Source organism: Leptosomus discolor, chromosome 4 (genome assembly GCF_034619465.1).
Source record: "Leptosomus discolor isolate bLepDis1 chromosome 4, bLepDis1.hap2, whole genome shotgun sequence".
Lineage (NCBI taxonomy): Eukaryota > Metazoa > Chordata > Aves > Leptosomiformes > Leptosomidae > Leptosomus > Leptosomus discolor.
Window position 1 is genome coordinate 54,953,441 of NC_141394.1, and position 21,189 is coordinate 54,974,629.

The following is a 21,189-nucleotide window of genomic DNA, read 5'->3' on the forward strand; positions in this document are numbered from 1 at the left end:
CCCTCCTGCTCCCAAACCCTCCTCGCTGGGGAATTAATCACACCCCCCCCCCCCCCCCCTCCATCTCTTGGTGTTGTGTCCCCCCCCCGGGGACCGGAGGTGATCGGGACTACTGAAGACTTCGCCGTCGCCACCACCACGACGCCCCCAGCCACCCTTCCCGCACGGGCACCCCACCTCGCCGCACCCCCACCGGCGGGCAGCGGGCCGGCCGGTTTCCCGCCCCGGCGGTCGCCCGGAGGGGGCTGCGGCCGCCGCCCTCTGCCACGGGGCGGCCGGGAGGGGAGAGCGGGGCGGAGCGCGGGGCCGCGGCGGGGCGGAGCGGAGCGGCGGGGACCGGTGCCTGTTGCCCCGAGAGAGTTAACGGTGCGGGGAAACTCGCCTCTCCTCCGCCGGTGCCGGGCGCCTGGCAACCGGGGCGCCGCGCATGTAGGGCCGTCGGGGGCTGCCGCCGCCGCCGCCCCCCCGCCGGGCCCCGCGTCCCCCTCCCCGCCCCGGACAAGGCGTTTAACGTGCCCAGGCGTGAAGTATGGCATGCAAAGATGGTTTCTGCCAAGGAGCCAGCCATCGCCATGTCCTCGGGTCTCTCCATCGCCCTCCTGCACTGCCTGTGCCTGGCGACATGGTGAGTACCCCCGGCGGCGGCGGCGGCGGGGGGCCTGGGGCGGCCGGTCGGTCCCGGTGCCTCTGCCCCCGCGGGCTCCCGGCGGCTCCGCTCACCCGTTCCCTCTTTGCCTCGTAGTCTCACCGGGCCGCCAGGGCAGAGCAAAAAAGAGGAGAAATTGTGGCCGGAGAATTTCACCAGCATCCTGAACAGCCTCCTGGATGGCTATGACAACCGGCTGCGACCAGGATTTGGGGGTACGGTGGCGGCGCGGTGCCGGCGGCGGGCGGGGGGGGGGCCGCCGGGCAGAGGCGGCGGGCGCAGCGCTTGCCCCTCGTACCGACCCGCTAGCGACCGAAAACGTGTGTGCCTCCCCTCTCCCCGCCCCGGGGTCCGAGCCCTCGGGGGAGAGAAGGGCCAGCAGCGAGGCAGCGTCTGGCCCCGAAAGCTCCGGGGGGGGGCTGAGCAACCCCGGCCGTGGGGGCCCCGCTGGGGCGGTCCCAGGCTCAGCCCCCGCTTCGCTGTTCTGCCCACACCGGGCTCGGGCTGCTGCTGTTGCGTTGGGAAAAAACAAAAAAGCCCTAAAGCCGGTGTGCGTTGGCTTGATGAGGATCGAGGGACCTGTCTAACATCCAGTTTCTTCTGGTTCTTCACAGCTTTTGACCCCTATCGGGTCCTAATAGAAACGAGTGTACTTTTACCAGCCTAAGAGGTCAGATCTTTGATGGGTTCTGTTCCGCTAGTTAGGGAAAACCAGGGCTCAGGTGCCTGAGCACACCAGTTCTTTACCACAGTTGCTCGAATTCCAGCTTTGATTTAGAAGTAGTAGACTTAATTGCTGTATGGGAATTAGAACTGGAGGAGTCTTGAGTTTGCCTTCACCTGTGCTCTGCGTGTGGGGGTTTTGTACCCCTTTCGTGCACCATGCTGTTAAGATGCAGTTTTGTGCTGCTGAAGAAGCAGCCAGACTTGCTGCTGTTTATTGGTTTTGATGTTACTGTGTAGGGACTTGGAACCAATAGTCACTAGGATCCAGATGAAATAAAAGTTTATTTTGTAATCTGCAATGAAGGTATTAAAAATACAGGTTTGAAAGTAAAAAAAAAAAATAAAAAAAAATAAAAAAAATAAAAAGAAATGCTACAGCTCTTATGATGCACAAAGCTATAACGAGGGGTTTACAGGCTGCTGCCTATACAGGATTGAATGAGATCCCTGCGTAGGTTTATGTTGCGAAATACTTTCTTCCTCCACTGAAAGTACCTTCTTCATACACGTGATCCATCTACACTGACATGTATGCCAACATGTTCTCCACATGCCATATACAGTACTCACATGCATGATCGTGATTGTTAAAGGACAACACCTGGCATCGTTGATCACTCCTTTATTGTTTTGAGTGTATGGAATAAATAAGGCCTTCTATAAGTTAGCTTACACATTTAAGTGAAAAGGAAGCTAAATTTATTAGCACCCAGAGGAATCGTTGGGAACTGGTAGCCTTTTGCAATTTAGTCTCTGTGGAGAGGTTACAGACACTTCTGCACGCGTACAAGAGATGTGCTATGTTTGGCACCATTTTAGGTTGAATGCCAACTAATTAGTCATCTAGCAAAGATGCTTTATGAGCATTATCAGATTTCCAAAATTAAATGACTACTAAATATGTAATATGACATACAGTTTATGTTTATTTTTATTTTAATACAGTTGTCCTTTGCGGGATATTTTGTAAGAGTAGATTTTTTTCCCCAGTAAGTGTTGCAGACTTTCAGCAAAATGCTATCAAGGAGGAAAAAGTTCATTGTATCTTCTTGAACTTTCGTAACTGCAATATTGAAGTAAATGATAGAGGGAGGAAAAACCTCTCAGATTTTAGCGTGGGGACAACACTTCTGGGTGAATATTTCACAAAATGGATATTATATTGCTTCTTGCTTCTTCCTTCCTTCTAACACCTAAACCATTCATCTTTGAGTTTTGAGCTTTGAAGTAAAACATGTGGAAAAACATGCTTTGTTTTTGAAAATGATGCCTGCCTCCCTAGCTCCTTACAGCAGTAGTTATCTGCACCTGATTTGACAAAAACAACTTTAAAAAAATCCAAACCAAAACCAACTAAAGAAAGAAATTTCTGCAATTGGTCAGATCTGACTTTTTGTCATAACTCAGGATAATAACTATGGATTAGTTATTAAAATATACGCTACCCAAACCAAGTTTTCCCTATATTTTGGGGTTTTTTTGCTGATAAATCTTTATGACGAATGGGACTTGCATCTTAAAAGTGTGTCACTCACTAGTTTATAGCATAGCAAACGATGTCAGAGGCGATGGGAATGTTTAGAGATGGAAAGTGTAGTGTGTTTTGCTAACGTTAAAGCTACATCACTTTCTGACGAACAGCAGAGTATTTATTTTTGTTTTATTCTTGAAGCTGATTCACCATCTAGTTTTCACGTGACTCGAAACAAAGCTTTTATTTTAAGAACAAAAAGCTGCACAGAGGTATGACTGGTGCTGATTTTAAACTTCAAATTAATGAAAACATTTCTAATTCTGGCGCAAATGATGTTTAAAATCAAACTTGGGGAGGTAGCCAAATTCTGAATTTTGTTGGTGTCTTCCAGAGTTGACATAAATAACAATTCATGAAGAGTTTCGCACGTGAGCAAAGTAGAAAACATTAGATTTTGGAGGTTTCCTAAAAACTGGATCCAAGTTCTCCACGCTATCATTAATTAGCACAATTTTTGGTAGTTATGGAGGAGAAGTTGCCTGAGCATGCTTACAGATGTGGAAATGGTCTCTGAGGAGGGTTTTGAACCACAGCAGAGTATATGGAAGCTTGTCTTGGTACTTCTTATGCAGGAGTGTGGCATGTGTTCAGAGTTAATAGAAGAATGATGTTCCCCATGTCATTGGCTTGACATCTTGCATTACAAACGCACTTCATTAACTGGATTTAAAAGCCCTAAAATGTCTCTGTCACTTACTAAGCACTGTGAGGTTTGGTAGTGTAATAAAACCAGAAAGGTTTATGAAAAGGGTTATGAATGAAAAGACCATTTAAGTGAAAGTTCCCATTAAGTTTTGGGGGGGAGGGAATCTAAAGAAGCAAGAGAGAAGCAAAGAGATTTCACCTAGAAGTTTAATGAAATAAAGCAGAATGGGCAGTTTCGTGTAGGAAACAAAAAAATAATCCCAAGTGCTGTCAAGACTTTAAATGCATACGAGTTTTGAATTTCAGTGGATGGAAGGTGTTCAGGGACTAATGAATAAAGTAATGCTGTATGATGTTTGAAAATAGCGTGGTGGAAATGAAGTTAATTCCATTCCTTACACTATGTGCTCCATTATATCATCATCCTGAATTTCAGAATGCAATTTGTAATGCATGTGGGTTCACTGGTCAAAACCACTCTATAAGAACAGGGTGTTTACAGAAGCCACTTGTAGTGAGATTAATTAAAAGCATTATCTGCTGGCAAACGTCAAGAGTGTTACCACAGTGCTGTTTTGATTCAGCTGTAAAACTTTGAAGCAAAAGTGTTTCTAGTTATACCTTGACTCCAGTTTTTGTCTGCTTTTAGAAATTTTGTGTATGACAAAGGAAAAATGTAGAAAGTGGCAAAAGCTGGATTTTCTGTGAAAATCCCCTTGTTAACTTTCTACTGGTAATTAATTTCAAAGGGATGGTAGAAGTCCAGAGGCTTTTTAGAAGGAGCGTTATTTGTCTGAAGTAAAAGACCTGGGTCCGATTTGCTGTTTTAAACACTTGCATGGTTTCAGACTACCTGAGCAACTCTTGATATAAGTAAGGGCCTGCGAGATCTGATTCAAACCTGTTTTGGATTGTGACTTTAAAAATGTAATGATGTCTTTGAAATGCAGTAACTCATCACACTTAAGCCTGCACTTAGGGACTTAAGGAATGGAGGGACTGAAGCTGGTGAGGGCAGCATCACTTTGTGCTGCCATGTATCTGCTAATTTTAATGAACTGTGTCTTTTAGGGAACATCTCATCTCTGGCATCTTGCTTTTAATGGCCAATTGTATGGCCAAACCAAAGAAAGAAGGTGGTATGTGACTTGCCTCCTGCCCAAGGCTCTTAGGTTGACTGTGAAACCCACCGATGTTAGCTCTAAACAAGTGGACAGTGTCACCTACAGCATCTTACTGGTTTGTTGTGGTGTGGTCGACCATCAGTCAGTGAACGCTGGAGCTCTGTCTCCTCTTGAGTTCTGTTTACTTGTGTGAGGTAGAGTCTGGCATGAGCTGCAAGTCTATCAGCTAGTGAAATGGTGATCGCTCTGTGGCTCGTGTTTGGAAGTTGCCGTGTACACTGGCTCATGAACAGAAGGAACCAGGACCATGTTCATTAATTTTCTTTCTTCTTTTCTTCCTCTTTTCATATTCTTTCTCATGATCTCATGCCTGTGAAAGTGCAGCTGAGCACCTGGTGGGATTAAATGTGTTGGCCACCCTCTCCCCTAAGAAAGGTTAGGAGAGGGCTTTTCTGCCCCTTCTAGGCTGTGTGTGGTTCAGCTGATGAACAGTTCTGAAGAGTTTAATTTCCTGTCAATGCAGGAGGAGTGACTTTAGTCAGAAAATAAACACAATAAATTTGAAGAGCAAAGACAATTTTCTGGTTTTGCAGAAAAGAAAAATATCAATGTGATTATTTGCTCTTATTAGGAACTCATGCATACATTCAAGATTCTATTACTCAGCATAATAGATATTGTAATTTATTTTTATTTTTTTTAGATTGCAAATGAACTTGAAGTGAGCATTCTAAAATGAAGCCGATCTTTTTTTTTCAGGCAGTTGTCCAGTCTTCCTCAGCTGGTGAGAGTAGATGACTCAAAGGCTTAACAGGATATGGTGTTAGATACCTGTAGTTGACTGATTTGAATTTGGCCCAGGTTAGTAATGCTTGAAGTCATGACCATCTGTCTGTTGTTCAGTGACCTGTATAAAATTAGCTGGTATTCTTAGTTCAGTTCTTAGTAGACAGGTGTCCGCTTCATGAAAACTGGCACCAGTATCAAGTTTGTTGGCTGTCTCAGCAGAGGTTATCTGCTGATGAACAGGCAAAGAAACAGTAATCTCCTAATTTCAGAGGTATGTTTTTCACTTTTCAGGGTTCAGACATGCTGATGGATGAACATGTGTAGAGACAAAGTTTATCTGCTGCATTTGTTGTATTTATCTTTTGGTAGAGAATGTAGCCCATGTGTTTGAGTGTTTGAATTCCACAATAATTTTTTTTTGAATGCCCTACCTAGTTGTTCTGGCTTCTTAACAGAAATCTTACATATAGCAGCTGTCCTCAGCTGTTCTTTCTGATGAAATGAGATAAGAGAACATGCTTCATATGGTGGCTTTTTTTTATTTTTTTCTTCACTTAAATGATATCAACCCTATTCAGGCAGCAAGAATTTGGAAAGAGAAAGCACCAAATCTTTCACATGTAGTTATATTTAAAAAAAAAAATCTGTAGCGACTACTTTTTCTTTTTTTTTTTCAGATGTAGCTGTAGGAACTGATGTAATATAATTTCGTGTAGTTTATGTATCCTGGGATTGCTCTCATAATAGCAGCAATAGCTGCAGTTAGCATTTAAACTGTACTTTGTATGTTGAAACCTTTGTACAGACTTGTTTGCTAATGTTCCTGATTGGTTGCATGACTCTTGATGGCAAAATTTGCAATATACAGAAAGCCTGTGCAGGATTTGACTGTTTACATACAGTGGAGATCTCTGCAGTGACAGTTGCCTATGGAGACGCGGGGATAATAGAGACCAAAGTCTTTCACTGGGAACTGTGCTGCAGTTCAACCCATATGTTGGCATAAAATGCATGGGAGAGCTGTCTTATGTTCCTCCTCACAGGGTTAGGGCCTGGCATCGCTTCTTCAGCCCACATGTAACATCTCTACCTAACACTGAACTATTCTGGCTTTTTGCAGGGGTTGCTTTTAATCCTGCCTGAGCTTCTTTAAAGTATATTATCTTGCAAGCAGTGATTCAGACTTAACTGTTCCCACTGCAGTGTGTAGGACTCTCCTCCTATTTCATTGACATAAAAATACACACCAGTAAGTTATAAATAGTTCTTCAACATTCCTGAAGATTTATGGTGAATAGATGCTTTCTGAACATCCATTGAGGGATAAGCCCAAATGGTCATATTTAAAGTTAATTGGCTTTCTCACAACTCGGTGCATTTTATTGCCAGTAATAGAGTGTTAAGGTTTCTAATAGGATCTTCTGCTTGCAGAGCCTCTGTTGATTAAGTGGTGCAACATGTTCATTTCAGAGGGCTGCTTAAATCTCCAGTAAAAGTAGGTTAGGTGACTACAGATCACCTCCTCGTTGACAGGAATTCCCACGATTAATAATAGTGGATTTTTTTAAAAAAGAAGCATGACTCACTATTTGTTCCCCTGCTATTGTTACCAACTAGAGTTAATGTTTTCTTCTAGAACAAGAAGAATAAGGAATAGGTTTTGGTGTCACCATAGATACCCCGGGTTGGCATTAAATACTAGGATGTGCTAGAAAACCCAAGATTTGGCCTTAGCAGTTGTGAACTGACAATGTAGGTGGAAGATGGAGCAGAACAGGGCTGCAATTAGAGAAAAAGCGTTAGGGACATACTCAGCTTCTCTGTCCCTTGATGCTGTCTTCACTTCTACCAAACATTTTACTATTTGACCAAGGTTTTGGATGCAAAGTAAGGATTTGCATGTCAGTGCTAGCTAGCTGGATAACTGTTATGATGCCTAAAATATTTCTAGATACTCATTCATCTGCCATTTTCTAGCAGCCTAAAATGTAATTTTAACATCTGTTTTGTCACTGTACTGCCATCATGTTGGGCAAGCAACCAGAAGTAAACTCTAATTTTAACCTTATTTTGTGGCTTCATTATTGTCTTGAGTGTTCCTGCTTCCTTCTTTCTCATGGGTCCTACTAATAAATAAAGGTTTGAGAGCAGAATAGCAGTTACTGAAGAGTGAACTCAAGCATAGTTTTAGTCCTGTGCTGCTGCTATAGGATTTCCAATAGCGTTTAATTGTAGGCTTGCTAGTTTGGAGATTAGCTTCTTAGTCTTAGCTCTCCTCTTCTTTCTGAGAAACTCCAAAAAAATAAACTTGCAAAAAGCCTCTGAACACTTATTTCCCATGAAGCTGTAATCATTTAATAAAACAAAAGAAATCAATGCCTGAGGAGAAGCAGCTCATGCCTGTGGGAAAAAATCTGTCCCTTTGCTCAATTTGATATGACTATAAAATTACAGTGTTCTGTGAGCTGAAGAAAAGAAGATATCATCAGAGGAGAGCAGTTAAAGGTTTGAGGTTCTTTTTGAGAAATATTCCTATGTAGTTTCCTAGAAATAATAAATAAAGCAGTTCCTGAAAGGGATTCAGGAACTGAGTGCAATATTCAGTTTTATCTTATTATTGAATAACAGAGATGAATTCCTGCAATTTTTTTGTTAGAACTATATGAGAGAATGACTTTTTAATTTCTGTAGAACTTTGACTTCAGAAACATTTCAAGTTCAGGTGAAATAAATATTTATATATGTAAACCAACCCTAGATAAATTACAGTCTTGTGATTATGGGAGGTCGGATATGATTGGATCTCTTCTGTTTCTATGTAAAAGTATGGCTGGTCTTTTCACCCCTGTTTTCTAATGCTGCAGGTGAATGTCTTCACTTCCACTATCTTGACAGCTCTAGTACGTGTTTTGCCAATCTCTTGGAGCTCTTCAGCTCTCCAGAAATAATTATATTCACGAAATATCATTGGACTATATTGTCGGTAAAATGAGGGGTCTAACCAATTATGGATTTCCCTTACCTAATGAACACTTCGTTGTTTGTAGAAAGGGGAGCAGCTTCTATTTGACATGTTTAGAGAGCAACCTGCTGCATGGTATGAAAGCGTGTTATCTGGAACTTCGGAGTTTCTTCTTAAAACCGCTTCAAGACAGACATGCCAAACTATCCAACTCTCCAGGGACCACTGAGCTACCAGCTGTTGTAGGGTGAATTTTCTTTAGATTTTATCTTGAAAAAATGTCCTTCTGTGAAACTGTTAACTTCTAGCAAAGCTATTTTTTTGACATTTAGCTGAAAAATTTTTAGCTGTTCTTCTCTACGTAACTTGCAAACTGGTTAGTGAAATAATTTTACATGGTTTTATTTTACTTTTTGTTCAGTTTGACACTTGTTTTAGGTGCCAGAAGTATAGATTCCCTGTTTTCCAGTTGCTTATTTCTTTTTCTCCCTTTAACATTTGATTCACAGTGGCATCTGTGAACAGTGATTTTTTTTTTTTTTTTTCTTTCTGAGGGACATACTCTTTTGCTGCCAACAGTCTTGAGTCTTTCCTCCTTTCATTTTTAGATTGCAAAAACTATAATAAAGCCTGAATTAACAGACTTGAGCCACTTACTGTCTTTAGAAATTTGAGTTGTAGGGGTTTAGAAACTGTGGTTATGAATTTGTAGATCATAGATTTTTTTCAAACAGGCACTGTTTGACAAGACCATCATAGAATTTTTTTTTTTAAACTTATGATGTGAATTAATTATCTGAATTAAACCATTAGCTAACGCTTTGATCACAGAATCATCGTAATAACTGGTAATGGTTAGCAGCTTTCTAGGCTTTTACATTGGGAACAGACCTAAATCCCAGTGAAATTAGTTAGTATATGTGTTCTTTGGTTTAAGGGCCACTGTAGAGTATACTGTAGTGTGAATGCCTGTCTGAAATTTCAAGGTATTTTGTCCTGTAGTAAAGGAAATGATACGTTAACACGAAGCTGCTTTCACTGATGGTTGCTGTGCTGTACTCAGCTGTGAGAGTGCAAGACCTCTTGGTGCACTGTTTTTAACAGTATCCTAGGTATCGCTAGTTCTTTAAGACAGGCTTAGCAGTAGCGTGTGGACCTAGGTTCGGATCCTCAAAAATGCATAGATATCCAACTTTTATTTTGATTGTTAGTAACAAAGCACTTAAGCACATCTTAGGATACGGATGCAGTTCTTGATACTGCAGTACTAAATTGCCTAGTGCATGGCATGCTAATAAGTGTAGTCCAGTTATTACCAGTAGGACCGAATGTTAGTAATAAATGCCTTGGGGACTGTGGATTTCCTGAATTCAGTGCTTGTTGTTAATTAGTATGGTGTTTTCAGCGAGCGTTTTAATTTTTTGGCATCTGTTTTCATATCCATTGAGTCAACACTGGTTTTCTGAATGGGGATTTGCATGGCAATGCTGCTTTTGATTTACTGTGTGTAAAGGTAATTGAACAGTGCTTATTATTAGAGACTTAACTGAAATGACCTGTGTTTGCATTTTGCTCTTGCTCGTCCACAGAATCCTCAAAGCGATAACTGTTCACACGCCAGGATCATTTATGGGAATTGTTGACCTGCAAAATTCAAATTTTCTTGCTCACTTCCTTTTCATACATTAGGTCCTGTTACTGAAGTCAAAACAGATATATATGTCACCAGTTTTGGACCTGTTTCTGATGTAGAAATGGTATGTATTTCTGGGGTTAAAATGCCATTTCCTGGTTCTGAGAAATAATTAACTGCACTAAGAAGTGGATGCTTCATCTGTACTGTTCTGTCAATCATGCAAAGCAGGCAAGATTAGTAACAGCTTAATTTACGGGTTATAATTAGATACATCAGGCCTGGTTCTGGTCACACTTTCACTGTTTTTTGTCTGGCTTAAGGAATTCACTTCGTAGGTTTTAAAACAGACTTTCATGATGTAGAGGCAGAATCAGGCCTTGCAGGGAGCATCTAAGTCAGTCTACTGCGGGGAAAATGTGTAGTATCTTTGAAATTGCTTTTCCTTTCTGAAACTTGTGTTATTCTCAAGTGAATAATAATGGCATAATTTCACAAATACTTGTTGACATTTTCATTTCAGATGATTTGCTGATCTTTGTGGGCCTTTTAGCATCACTTTCAGAAAATGTTTGACTGATAACTGTTTTCATAAGTGTCTGCAGAAATTGGATGTAAAAGTGACATGCATGAAATAGTCACAAAAGAGAAACGTTACATTTGCATGTACTGTTATTTGTGCCTGAATGGCATCTGTATTCGTTTGAGGTTAAATCCAGCAAAACTTTCATCAACTTCTGTAATCCAGTGGTATACTCTTAAATTGTACAGTAGTTTCTCTTTTTGTAAAATATCCAAGAAATCCCATGGAAGTAACAGAGCCATATGTGCTGAACCGAGCTTCTTTAAGGAGAAAGGCAGTTTCAGGGCAGTAACTTTCTTCCTATACAGTGCTGTCATGCATGCTATTTGGTTCTATCATGGAGAAAGGTATGTGATAGCAAGATATGTTTTCCAGGGCTACATTCATGATGGCAGTCTCATGTTGAAATGCATCTTACCCCTTCAATGGTTGTCATGTACACTATGATGCTGTTCAATGTGACAAGGGGTACAAGAACCTGGCCCCAAGGAAATCTAATAATGTGTGCCTCAAATCTAAAATAAGGACTGCATGACATCTCTCAGGTTTCATTGAAGCATTTGACATGGTGCCACATGGGAAATTATTAGTTATATTGGAGAAGGCAGGAGTGAGAACATGGACTGAAGGTAGGTAAGGAACTGGCAAAAGGAGAGTTTACGGCAGGTATTTCCCCTTTTATCATTAGGGATTAGTTACAACGCTATTCAGGGATCCAGGAATTGTTTTGTGGCTGCACTCATAAAACTTGCTGAATCAGAAAAGCATGAGGTAGTCTCAGTACAGGGAGTGATCAGAATGTCTTTTTAGAGCTGGGTCACTTTGGTACCCAGTGTAATGAAAAGGGTTGAAATCTTATGTTACAGAATCTTGTCATGTAGAAGCTAGTAACAGAAACTGCTACTTATGAGCTGTGAAGTCACCAGCAGAAAATGACACTAGAAAAGAGACTTTTCATAGATTAACTATAAACTACAGTTGAGAATGCAGCCATGGAAAAGACGACATGTAATTCTAAGATGCACTACACGGTTGGACTTGATCTTAGAGGTCTTTTCCAACCTAATTATTCTATCATTGTACATTAGTAGATGTGCCTCCTTGCCAATGTAAGTAGATATGACCATACAAGTAGTTCCAATTGTAACATTATGCAGAAGAGTTTATTGAAATAAAGTCAGGAAATATTGTTTGGCTTAACAACAAAGTCACAACTGTAAATTAGAAAAGCTTTCTGTGTTAACTTTTTCAAAGCCACATGATGCTTTTTTTATTAAATACTTTAGCTTCCCAGGATGAGAAATGCATTCCTTTGTCCGTTCATTCTCATGATGTGCCTGTGTCTGCAGTTCTGCAGTTGTTGTTTGCATGTTTTCTTTAGAGCATCTGAATGGCTTTTCTGAGGAAGTTAATGGGATAGTTACATAGTTAAAAACAAATGTGTACATATGCAAGTCTGTATATAATTTCTGATATGTGTTTTGTGGGCATAGGAAATATTTCGTTTTCCTCAGGTAAAAGCTTACTGTCCGTGAGTTGAAATTAAATTTTCTTTCCTAACTTTAAAATGGTAGTAATTCTTTGTCCTGGTATTTTTAATTTAGCCAGCAGCAGAAAATCCATTGATATCTTTTCTTTAAAAATCTGTTGACACTTACTGTCAGAGATCATTTTGTTTCCAGTTATATGCCTGACTACAAATGTAGTTGCTTCCTTCAACCTAATTAGATTAATTATTCCTTAATGATTAAATATGTGTAGTGATTTATTGATGTGAATAATGTGAGAAATTAAGCTATTAAGAAGTACACAACACACTCTAATTGGTGGAAATATGTTTGTGTAGTGGACTTAGCATTTTCTTTACTACTGATTTCTTTGCTCCTGAAGGATTTTTTTTTTTTACAGGAAACACATGCAAATGTGATCTTTGTTTTTCTGCAATTTAATACAGGAATATACAATGGATGTCTTCTTCCGTCAGACATGGGTAGACAAAAGATTAAAGTATGATGGCCCTATTGAAATTTTAAGACTTAACAACTTGATGGTTTCAAAGGTGTGGACACCTGACACTTTCTTCAGGAATGGGAAAAAGTCTGTTGCACATAATATGACAGCCCCAAATAAACTGTTCAGAATAATGAGAAATGGCACAATCCTGTACACAATGAGGTATCTAACGTGTTTGTCTGGCTTCTTACAATTACTATATGCAAAAGTTATACTGCCTAGACAAAATGGCAACCAGAGACTATTTAATTTGTTCCATTATAGGCTTACAATAAGTGCAGAGTGTCCCATGAGATTAGTGGATTTTCCCATGGATGGTCATGCTTGTCCTCTCAAATTTGGGAGTTGTAAGTTGCAATTATGAAATTTCTTGTAACTACAGAATTTAAGTAGTAGAAGTAGATTTTGAGCAATTACTAAACTCTGAATATTAGTCTTGATACACAATCCTTATGCAGACAAAACTCCTGTTAACTTCCTTGCAAATTTTTAAGGCCTCAAAAATTAAACCTAGGCAGAGAACTGAAAAGCACACAGTGATTCAGCTATTATGTTAAACCCCACCATTCTGGCTACACAGTTGCTGGAAATATGTAGTTTTTCTTGGTTCTTAGGGAGGAATTGGATACTCAGTGAAGTGAGAGATTCTGTGGAGAAGACAGAGTGGGATCCATTTTAATTTACCACAGCCAGGTAAAAGGCATCTAGGGAAACAAGCTACTTAACTTTCTCTGTACAGTTAGTGGAGGCATATTGACATCCTAAGATAGCTGTGTAGGTTATGTGCAGAGATTTGATTTTCAGTTGTATTTTTCTATCTCCTGGCCTATAAGGGGAGTCTGCATAGCAAATCGAGACTAGATAAGTAATTTTTAGACTGGTAAGAGGAATCCTAGTGCAGGTGACTTTCCTTTTCTGCTTTGAAGTCAGACATAGATTTTTGGATCATCTCCAGGCTTTGGCTGGAAGGAGCATTTGGGGACTGCGTAACAACTGAGGGAGGTAGTTATGATTCCCTGATTTGAATCCACAGCAGAGACCTCTGAGACCACCTGTGAATGGTTGGTGCACTCCAGTAACTATCTTGTCGATCTTCCAGGCCTCCTCAGTCACTGACTTCTCTGCTTCACTCTCCGATGTAGTCAGTGGCTGGACATTAAACTGTTTTCCTTGACCCCAGAGCTCTGAAGTTATAAGTGGGTGGAAGCTCCTCACAGTCTTTCTTTAGCATAAGTTTAGCTTATCTAGCTAGGTAGTCAGCCAAAAGGGGGACATCAAAGACAGTGCTCTGATAAGGTTTTTCATCCCTGTTATGGTGAGACTGGCGACCAGGTGCTGCCAGATTTGGCTTTGGTATCAGCTGTATGATAGGGGAGCTTCAGTAGTGGGGGCTTCTCCACAGGCGTATTTCTTCAGGCAGAATCATCAACCAGCAGAAATTGTACTTGGCACTAATCTGATATTTTCCTCAGTGAAACTTGAAATAAGTTGTAGCCATTTGAAATGCAAGACTGATTTAATTTAATTTTAACAGGAGTTTGGACTGTGTAGGGATTGAATGCTAGCCCTAAGTTATGTCTTTTGTATTGAATGTAAAATGTTTCTTTGGTTGTGCTTATTTTTGGGCTATTGTGAATTTTTTACTGACTTCTAGTTTCTGGAAAATATTTTAAACACAAGTTTAAAATATTATAGTTGTTAGTATAGTATAGTTTTTAGTATAATCATTCTTTATTGTAAATAAATGTGCACCCAGTTTCCAAAAACTATTATTGTTATACATGTTCTTTTTTATATACTAGTATATTTTAATAATAATATTTTAGATAGAAATTTCTAAAATAATTTAAACTTCACATGCGCAGTAAGGGCTGATCCACAAAGAACTCATGTTTAGACTTAACATTCAAATGTGAAGTGAATTTGTATGTGCACTTGACATATGACCTTAGCTACTATTTGTTCTCCTCTGAGGGTGGCTTTTGGGGCTAACTTAACATGAAGGTTATCTTCTGAATTTGTTAGTGTGAGTCTTGCTGTTCAATTTCAGTAGGTTTGGATTGGGCTCTTAGTAAGGTGTGAGAAGTTTCCTATTTATGTGAACTGATGCTGTGTTGTAGATGCTTATCCAAAGAGTGAAATGATTTATACCTGGACAAAAGGACCTGAGAAATCAGTGGAAGTTCCTGAGGAGTCTTCCAGTTTAGTTCAGTATGACCTGCTTGGGCATACGGTATCCACTGAAACCATTAAATCTATTACAGGTAGGAATCTTGTCAGTAAAAATCGACTTGAGGTAAAACTAACCCTGTAACATTGCCCCAGGCTTTTTTCTTTCCTTCCTGTAAGGTATTCTACTGAATGTCATAGGGTATATATTAAGGGCTGAGAGCATAAATCTGAATTAGGTTTCTGTCCTTCAGATTTACATTTGCAGATTCATTACAGTAGATTGCGACGGTCTTTTAGAAAGCTAGAATGAGATCATTACTCCGAGGGACAAAATGAGCATTTAATCACTGCTTAAAATGCAGTTTGAAGAGTCAAGAGGATGCCTGGGTGAGGAAGTAATTTCTCAGCACTGTATCCACATTATGTGCAAAAGACTTCCTTTGTTTGGTGGTGCAAACAGCTCAGGATAGAAGTACAGCATACAGAATGGGTTATTAAAGCCATAAAAACCCTCTAGTCAGATAAGGATAGGCACAAATGTATTAGTCACAATAGATACTTCTGCTGATTTGTGCTGTAAGAAATAAAGCAAATGGCAACTACAGGCATCTGAAATGAGTGCAGTATCACTGATGAGCAGTGTGGTGATAAACAAGCATATTCCCAAAATATTTTTAAAATTTGGAATCATTTTCTAAGCATCAGCAAGTTTGCGTGTTGCAAGATAAAGCAAATATATTTGATGTATTGCTTTATGGATATTTTTCTCAAAGATAAAACAGCATTTTGCAAAACACTAGAAATTTACTTCTCAGCGTATTGATTATTATGAGTTAACAACAGAATTTCCTTACTGTCCCCAAAATGCTCATTTTGTAGTGCTTTATTTAGACAGTTTATTCAGTTTATGGTAAAACTGCATTTTTTTTTGTTTTGTTTAATATGAATGATAACATTTTAGATAAACTTAGTGGTTTTAATTCTTGTCAATGATTTTTCAATTTGTTTCATTATCATAGTGGTGCTGACATACAAACCTAGTAAAAAGCTGAGATGCTTCCATAACATTTAATGTGCATCGTTATTATTGTTTTATTTGGCAGGTAGGTACCACAATGTTATGGTACCACAATGTTATGGATACTATGGTAGGTAGATACCTTGTGTCTTGGGACTCTTTTCTTCAACAGCTGCCAAAATAATTTTTAAAATCATAATTATAATGTAAAGTGTAATCTAGTATCAGCTGTACATTTATAGTATTTTTAATGTCAGCTTCTGAATGGCACTGTAAGGACCTATTACTTCTAGGATTTTTTGTTTAAAAGTTTCATTCGTTCTTGTCTCTAAGGAATATATCTTTCTATGCACATTATGTGGTGTGAATAGCATCATCTTAAACAATCCTTGTTGATAATCTGAAACAGTTATTCTGCAACATGAATTTTATGTGCAGTCAGGAAAATATTTTCTTTTCTTTTTTTTTTTTTTAGGTGAATATATTGTTATGACAGTTTACTTCCACCTCAGACGGAAAATGGGTTATTTTATGATTCAGACCTACATCCCATGCATTATGACCGTGATCCTTTCTCAAGTTTCATTTTGGATAAATAAGGAATCTGTTCCAGCTAGAACTGTGTTTGGTAATTATTTCTTTTTTACTTTTTCTCATACTTAAGGCTTTCACTAGAATAAGCCTTTTTACTGCATTGGGGTATACGGCCTCCATTCTAGTGCAGAAACAAGGGAATACTGTAAATTCAGAGGAATTTTTGCTATCAATGTATGAAGAATGGTGTTATGTGTATCTTTGGAATCTGTAGACAAACTGGGAATATATAACCTGAAGGTTATATATCGGTTGCCTGTGGCAAATCGGTGTACGTCTCTGGGGATTCTGCCTACTTGGGGGAGCAAACTGGGAAGACCTGAGTAATACAGTCAGCTCCCCAGTCTACATCCGGAGCAGTTTTTATCCTCCAGTGGACTGTAGTGTAATTACTTGAACTCACACTTTCTAAAATACTTTTATACTAATTTGATTTGGAGCGTGCAAGGTGTACAGTTGTCTTCTTATGAGATATCTGTGTCATCAGTGGAAGCTTGCTATGACTAAGGCTTAGATCCTGTTACTGTAATTTCATGTTTAGTGCTCTTCTTTCCTTTCTGCCATTGCCATTATGAAAATGAATTTAAAATAATCATTAAAAAATAATTGCAAAATATTAAAATTGTTCTCATCAAAATACAGCTTGAATGAGATGCTATGTTGAAATCTGAAAATAAAACCCAAAAAAACTTCTGTGGAAGACAAAACATAAGAAATTAAATGGAAATATGATTCCTAACGAAGTAGGATGGAAATGTTTTTAAAAGCAGTCTTTATAGAGCAATGTCTTGACTTTATAATGTACTGTACTCTAAAGCAGGACTAATCAGGAAGAGAATGCTCTACAAAAAGCCTTTCTATAGATAGATAGATGCTGGCAAGAGTGACAGGAATTAATGTCTCTATGTGACGGCCCATTCAAACATGTAAGTGGAGTCAGAACACTGTTTAATATCACAAATTAGACAAGGTTAATGATTAGTTATAGGAGAAACAACCTGTAAACCTAATAAGAACCCTACTAGCTCTCAACTCAAGCATTGCATTAGGCAAACTAGTATATCCCTTCACATGCCTTTGCAGTGATGTTACATAATGGTGCTTTTTTTGAAGGGAATATTGCTGTGAACTGGAAAGGTAGAGTGTATTTACAGACAAAATGTGAGAATTGAAAATGTACAAATTATAGAGGAAAAGGTGTAATAGGTGTCATTATATCTGTATGTGAAACTGAAAACAAATAATAATAATAAACTTCGGACATCCACTAAGTTACAGATAAGTCTCTAAAATGCCTTTGAAAGCAAGTGGCTTAAAGTACAGTTAAAAGTATCTTTTTAGTTTTCTGACGAATTCCAACAGGGACCCTATTTTCTAAAGGTTTTCTTAAAAGAAGATAGAAATGTTGCAGGCAAGAGATAGGAATGAGGTGAGAATACTTGCTATGGTACCAGATTTCTAGAGGAACTGTCAGAAGCTAAGCAAAAGTTCTTTTGATTGGACACTGCATGATTAGGGAGAACTTGGCAAAGTTAACAGAGGAAGGATACCCAAGGAACTAAGGTACATCAGGTTGTGATTTCTGGAGCCGAAGCTTCAGACACCTGAATCTATGACTGTGGGAAACTGGTGCTTCTTAAAGGAAAGATAGTGATTTTAAAACAGGTTTTTAACATTAATTTTTATATTAAAACACTCTTAATATATTTTTATATGGTTATATGCATTTCTAATCAGAAAATTGCAAGTATTTAGCTCTGGATAATATACAGTTCGTGTGTATATTTAATACACAGTTCATATGTATATATAATATTTTTTACCAGAACTTAATTCCCTACCCCGTAAATCCCTATGGCACATATCCAAGGGCAGTTGCAGTGTCAACTGCAAGTCTCTGAGAAGAATGATTTAATAGGGGGAAATCTGATACAAAGACTCTGGCAGTAAACTATAATACTGTCATGGCCTCCCCTCTCCTCCTTTTGTTTGAGGAATGGCTGCTCATTGATATCTCTTCCCTCTATTCTTACATCTAGTATACAAACATCTTTAGAAAGGCAGTTCAGACAAACTATTTGCTTGAAGTGGACAAAGGTAGAATCAGGAAGAATAGGGCTAAGCAGGGACAGGTCTCTTCCAGGAAAAAAATAACTTTCCATAAGTTTTTCTTTTCTCAGACTTAAACATTTTCACTGGTATGTTTTTCAACACCTTCCCACTGAAGAAGGTTTTGTGAGCTTGCACCTGTGTTTCTATCCTGCTGAGTTTGCTCTGAACTGTTGTTTGTGCTTTCATAAACTGGCTATTATTCTTTTTTTTCTTCTTCAATAGGAAGAAGAAAAAATTTGTTGTGCCCAGTTCTCTGTGTGGCAGTGTCTAGGCGAAGCTTTTTCATATCAGATTACCCAGATGGAACGCCACCATTTAGGGAATAGGGGATGTGAGGATGCTGTTGGAAAACATGCTCTTAATTATTTTGAATTCTATTAAGCTTATGCATTTAATCTTGAATTAAAATGGGTACAGTGTTCTTTTCATAAGAGTAAACACATCTCCATTTGTAGTCAGTCTTCCTTGAGGTCATCATGGTAGGACTTACAGAGTGTTCACTATATACTCGGTATTTTACATTTGTATGATACGGAATATTTTGGATGAAAAAGCAAAGACCACCCCATGCCTTCGTTTTATACAGCATGGATTTGTATTTGAAGTATTACCATGAAGTGGTCATATTTTGAGTTCAATGTTCATGCTTGTAGACTTTAATTAAAAAGTTGCTCTTTCAGAAGATGAAATTCTAATTAAATTTTATCGGTTGACTAGTAGCAGAAGGGTTTAAAAGATAAGGTGATGGTTTCTTAATTAATAGAGTTGTTAACATAATATTCTAGTTTTCCTTAGCACAAAGGTAATTTGCCATGACTTAATGGCACCTGGATTACGAGGAGGATCAGACAAACAAGCACAGACTAATAAGTGGCATTCTGAACCCATTACTTGTTTTTGTGGCAGTCTGAGGAGCACTCCCCTATTTAACAACTTAAATTATGTTCAAATATTTAGAAACTAATTGTTGTAAGAAGTTCTACTGAACTTGAAGTGAAAAAAATGTGAAATTAAGGCTTCCATGTTTTCTTCATGTGAACTGTGGGTGGTGTGCTTGGTCATGGTCATGGCTTTCCATGCCTCCTTTAAAAACTGGTTAACTGTTCTGTGTGCATAGCTGCTCATAGATATATGATGGTTGCCATGAAGTAGATGTAATGCTCTATTCACAAGCAACATAGAAAGGCTCCTAAGTGATTTAAAATTCTTTGTTTAAGCCGCTTGCGTATTCTCACTTTGTTTTACTTGGATTCAGTAATGTTTTGCTTTGTTTCTTTGAAGGAATAACGACAGTGTTGACAATGACGACACTGAGCATCAGTGCAAGACATTCGCTGCCAAAAGTATCCTATGCTACTGCCATGGACTGGTTCATAGCAGTCTGCTTTGCTTTTGTGTTCTCTGCTCTCATTGAGTTTGCTGCTGTCAACTATTTTACTAATATTCAAATGGAAAAGGCCAAAAGGAAGACGGTAAAATCCCTTCTTGAATTTCCGGTTGCTCCAGTACAAAGAGAAAGAAGTACAGAGGAGATACTCATGGTACGTTTTCAGATTACACAAACATTTTCTTTTTGGTAATGTTTCTCAGTAAAACCAGGCCTTTGACTTCCTCCCAGGTTCTCTATGTGCTAGTTGGTGCAGTGTAAGTCAGCCTAATGTAAGGCTAATGCTACACTATATTCAATGATAAAAACATGTAAAATGTGATTTAATTCTTACCTGCATTATTGGATTAACCCAAGGGAGAGCAGGAGGTTGTGTCCAACCATACTTGCAGTGTCTTCTATGTTTAGTTGTGTTTTGGTGAAGGTAGGTTAGGATAGGTATCTTTAAGAAACTTACTTTCACTATGCGCATTGATTCTGATTGGACTGATTGTCCAGACCAAGGTATTACAGATTATAAGGGCAGCATGTTATCTTATATGGCTAATGTCTTTAATGAATTAAAATAAGCTAATGCATTGCCGTTGTACCTTGCAACACTTCCCTAGGCATTACAGTTCTCCTTTCATTGCATGTATTGCCTATCTAGATTTTTATTTCTTCATTAGTTACAATTTCAGGAATTTTTGATGCATGCTGGATGAAACCTTTGTGTCCACTGTAGATTTCATTTTTATGTAATTTGCATATCTTTGCACCGGAGCTCCCCTCAACTCCTGAAAATTTTTGGGGGCTCTGTTTAACAAAACACTTTCCAGCTTTCATAGTGCTTTGGATTAAGTGTGACTTGTGTGGTAGCTATCTTAGTGTGCGGACCTGTTAATAAAGGCTCAATCTCATTTCCAGTTGAGCTCACCATTGATTCTCCTTTCCTCCCTTTTCTCATTCCCATACGCTTGCTCTCTGCTGCATCACTCCTTCTGTTCATGAGACACCTAGGTTACAAAGTCATCACAGCACTTGCACCGGCCATGCATTAGGCCAGTAATTCCCAGCCATGGCTGACTGTTGACAACACCACTCAAGAAGATGCTGACAGCAGCATTGTAATTTACTCTTCCTGTCAGGCTGACTTTGTAATTTCCTTTGGCTGAGCCATGATTTAAGAACCACTGTTTTAGACTAACTCTTAGTAATTTTGTCTTCTCTTTTCACATCTCATTTGTCTCCTTTGCTATTCATGTGCTCTTT

The 21,189-nt window shown here is 39.1% G+C and overlaps 1 protein-coding gene across 4 annotated transcripts in view; it reads left to right on the forward strand.

The window, feature by feature from the left end:
• Positions 1-534: 534 nt before the first annotated feature.
• GABRA4 (gamma-aminobutyric acid type A receptor subunit alpha4) overlaps positions 535-21,189 on the forward strand; it is a 39,150-nt gene continuing 18,495 nt past the window's right edge. For 2 of the 4 annotated variants that reach the window (XM_086464454.1, XM_086464455.1), the window contains exons 1-8: positions 543-625; positions 743-861; positions 10,116-10,183; positions 12,597-12,817; positions 12,920-13,002; positions 14,776-14,919; positions 16,321-16,473; positions 19,833-20,092. In XM_086464454.1, coding sequence (XP_086320580.1) covers positions 543-625; positions 743-861; positions 10,116-10,183; positions 12,597-12,817; positions 12,920-13,002; positions 14,776-14,919; positions 16,321-16,473; positions 19,833-20,092 — 1,131 coding nt within the window. Of the gene's footprint in view, positions 626-742; positions 862-10,115; positions 10,184-12,596; positions 12,818-12,919; positions 13,003-14,775; positions 14,920-16,320; positions 16,474-19,832; positions 20,093-21,189 lie in introns of all 4 variants that reach the window. The other 2 variants (XM_086464456.1, XM_086464457.1) reach the window with 2 other exon arrangements.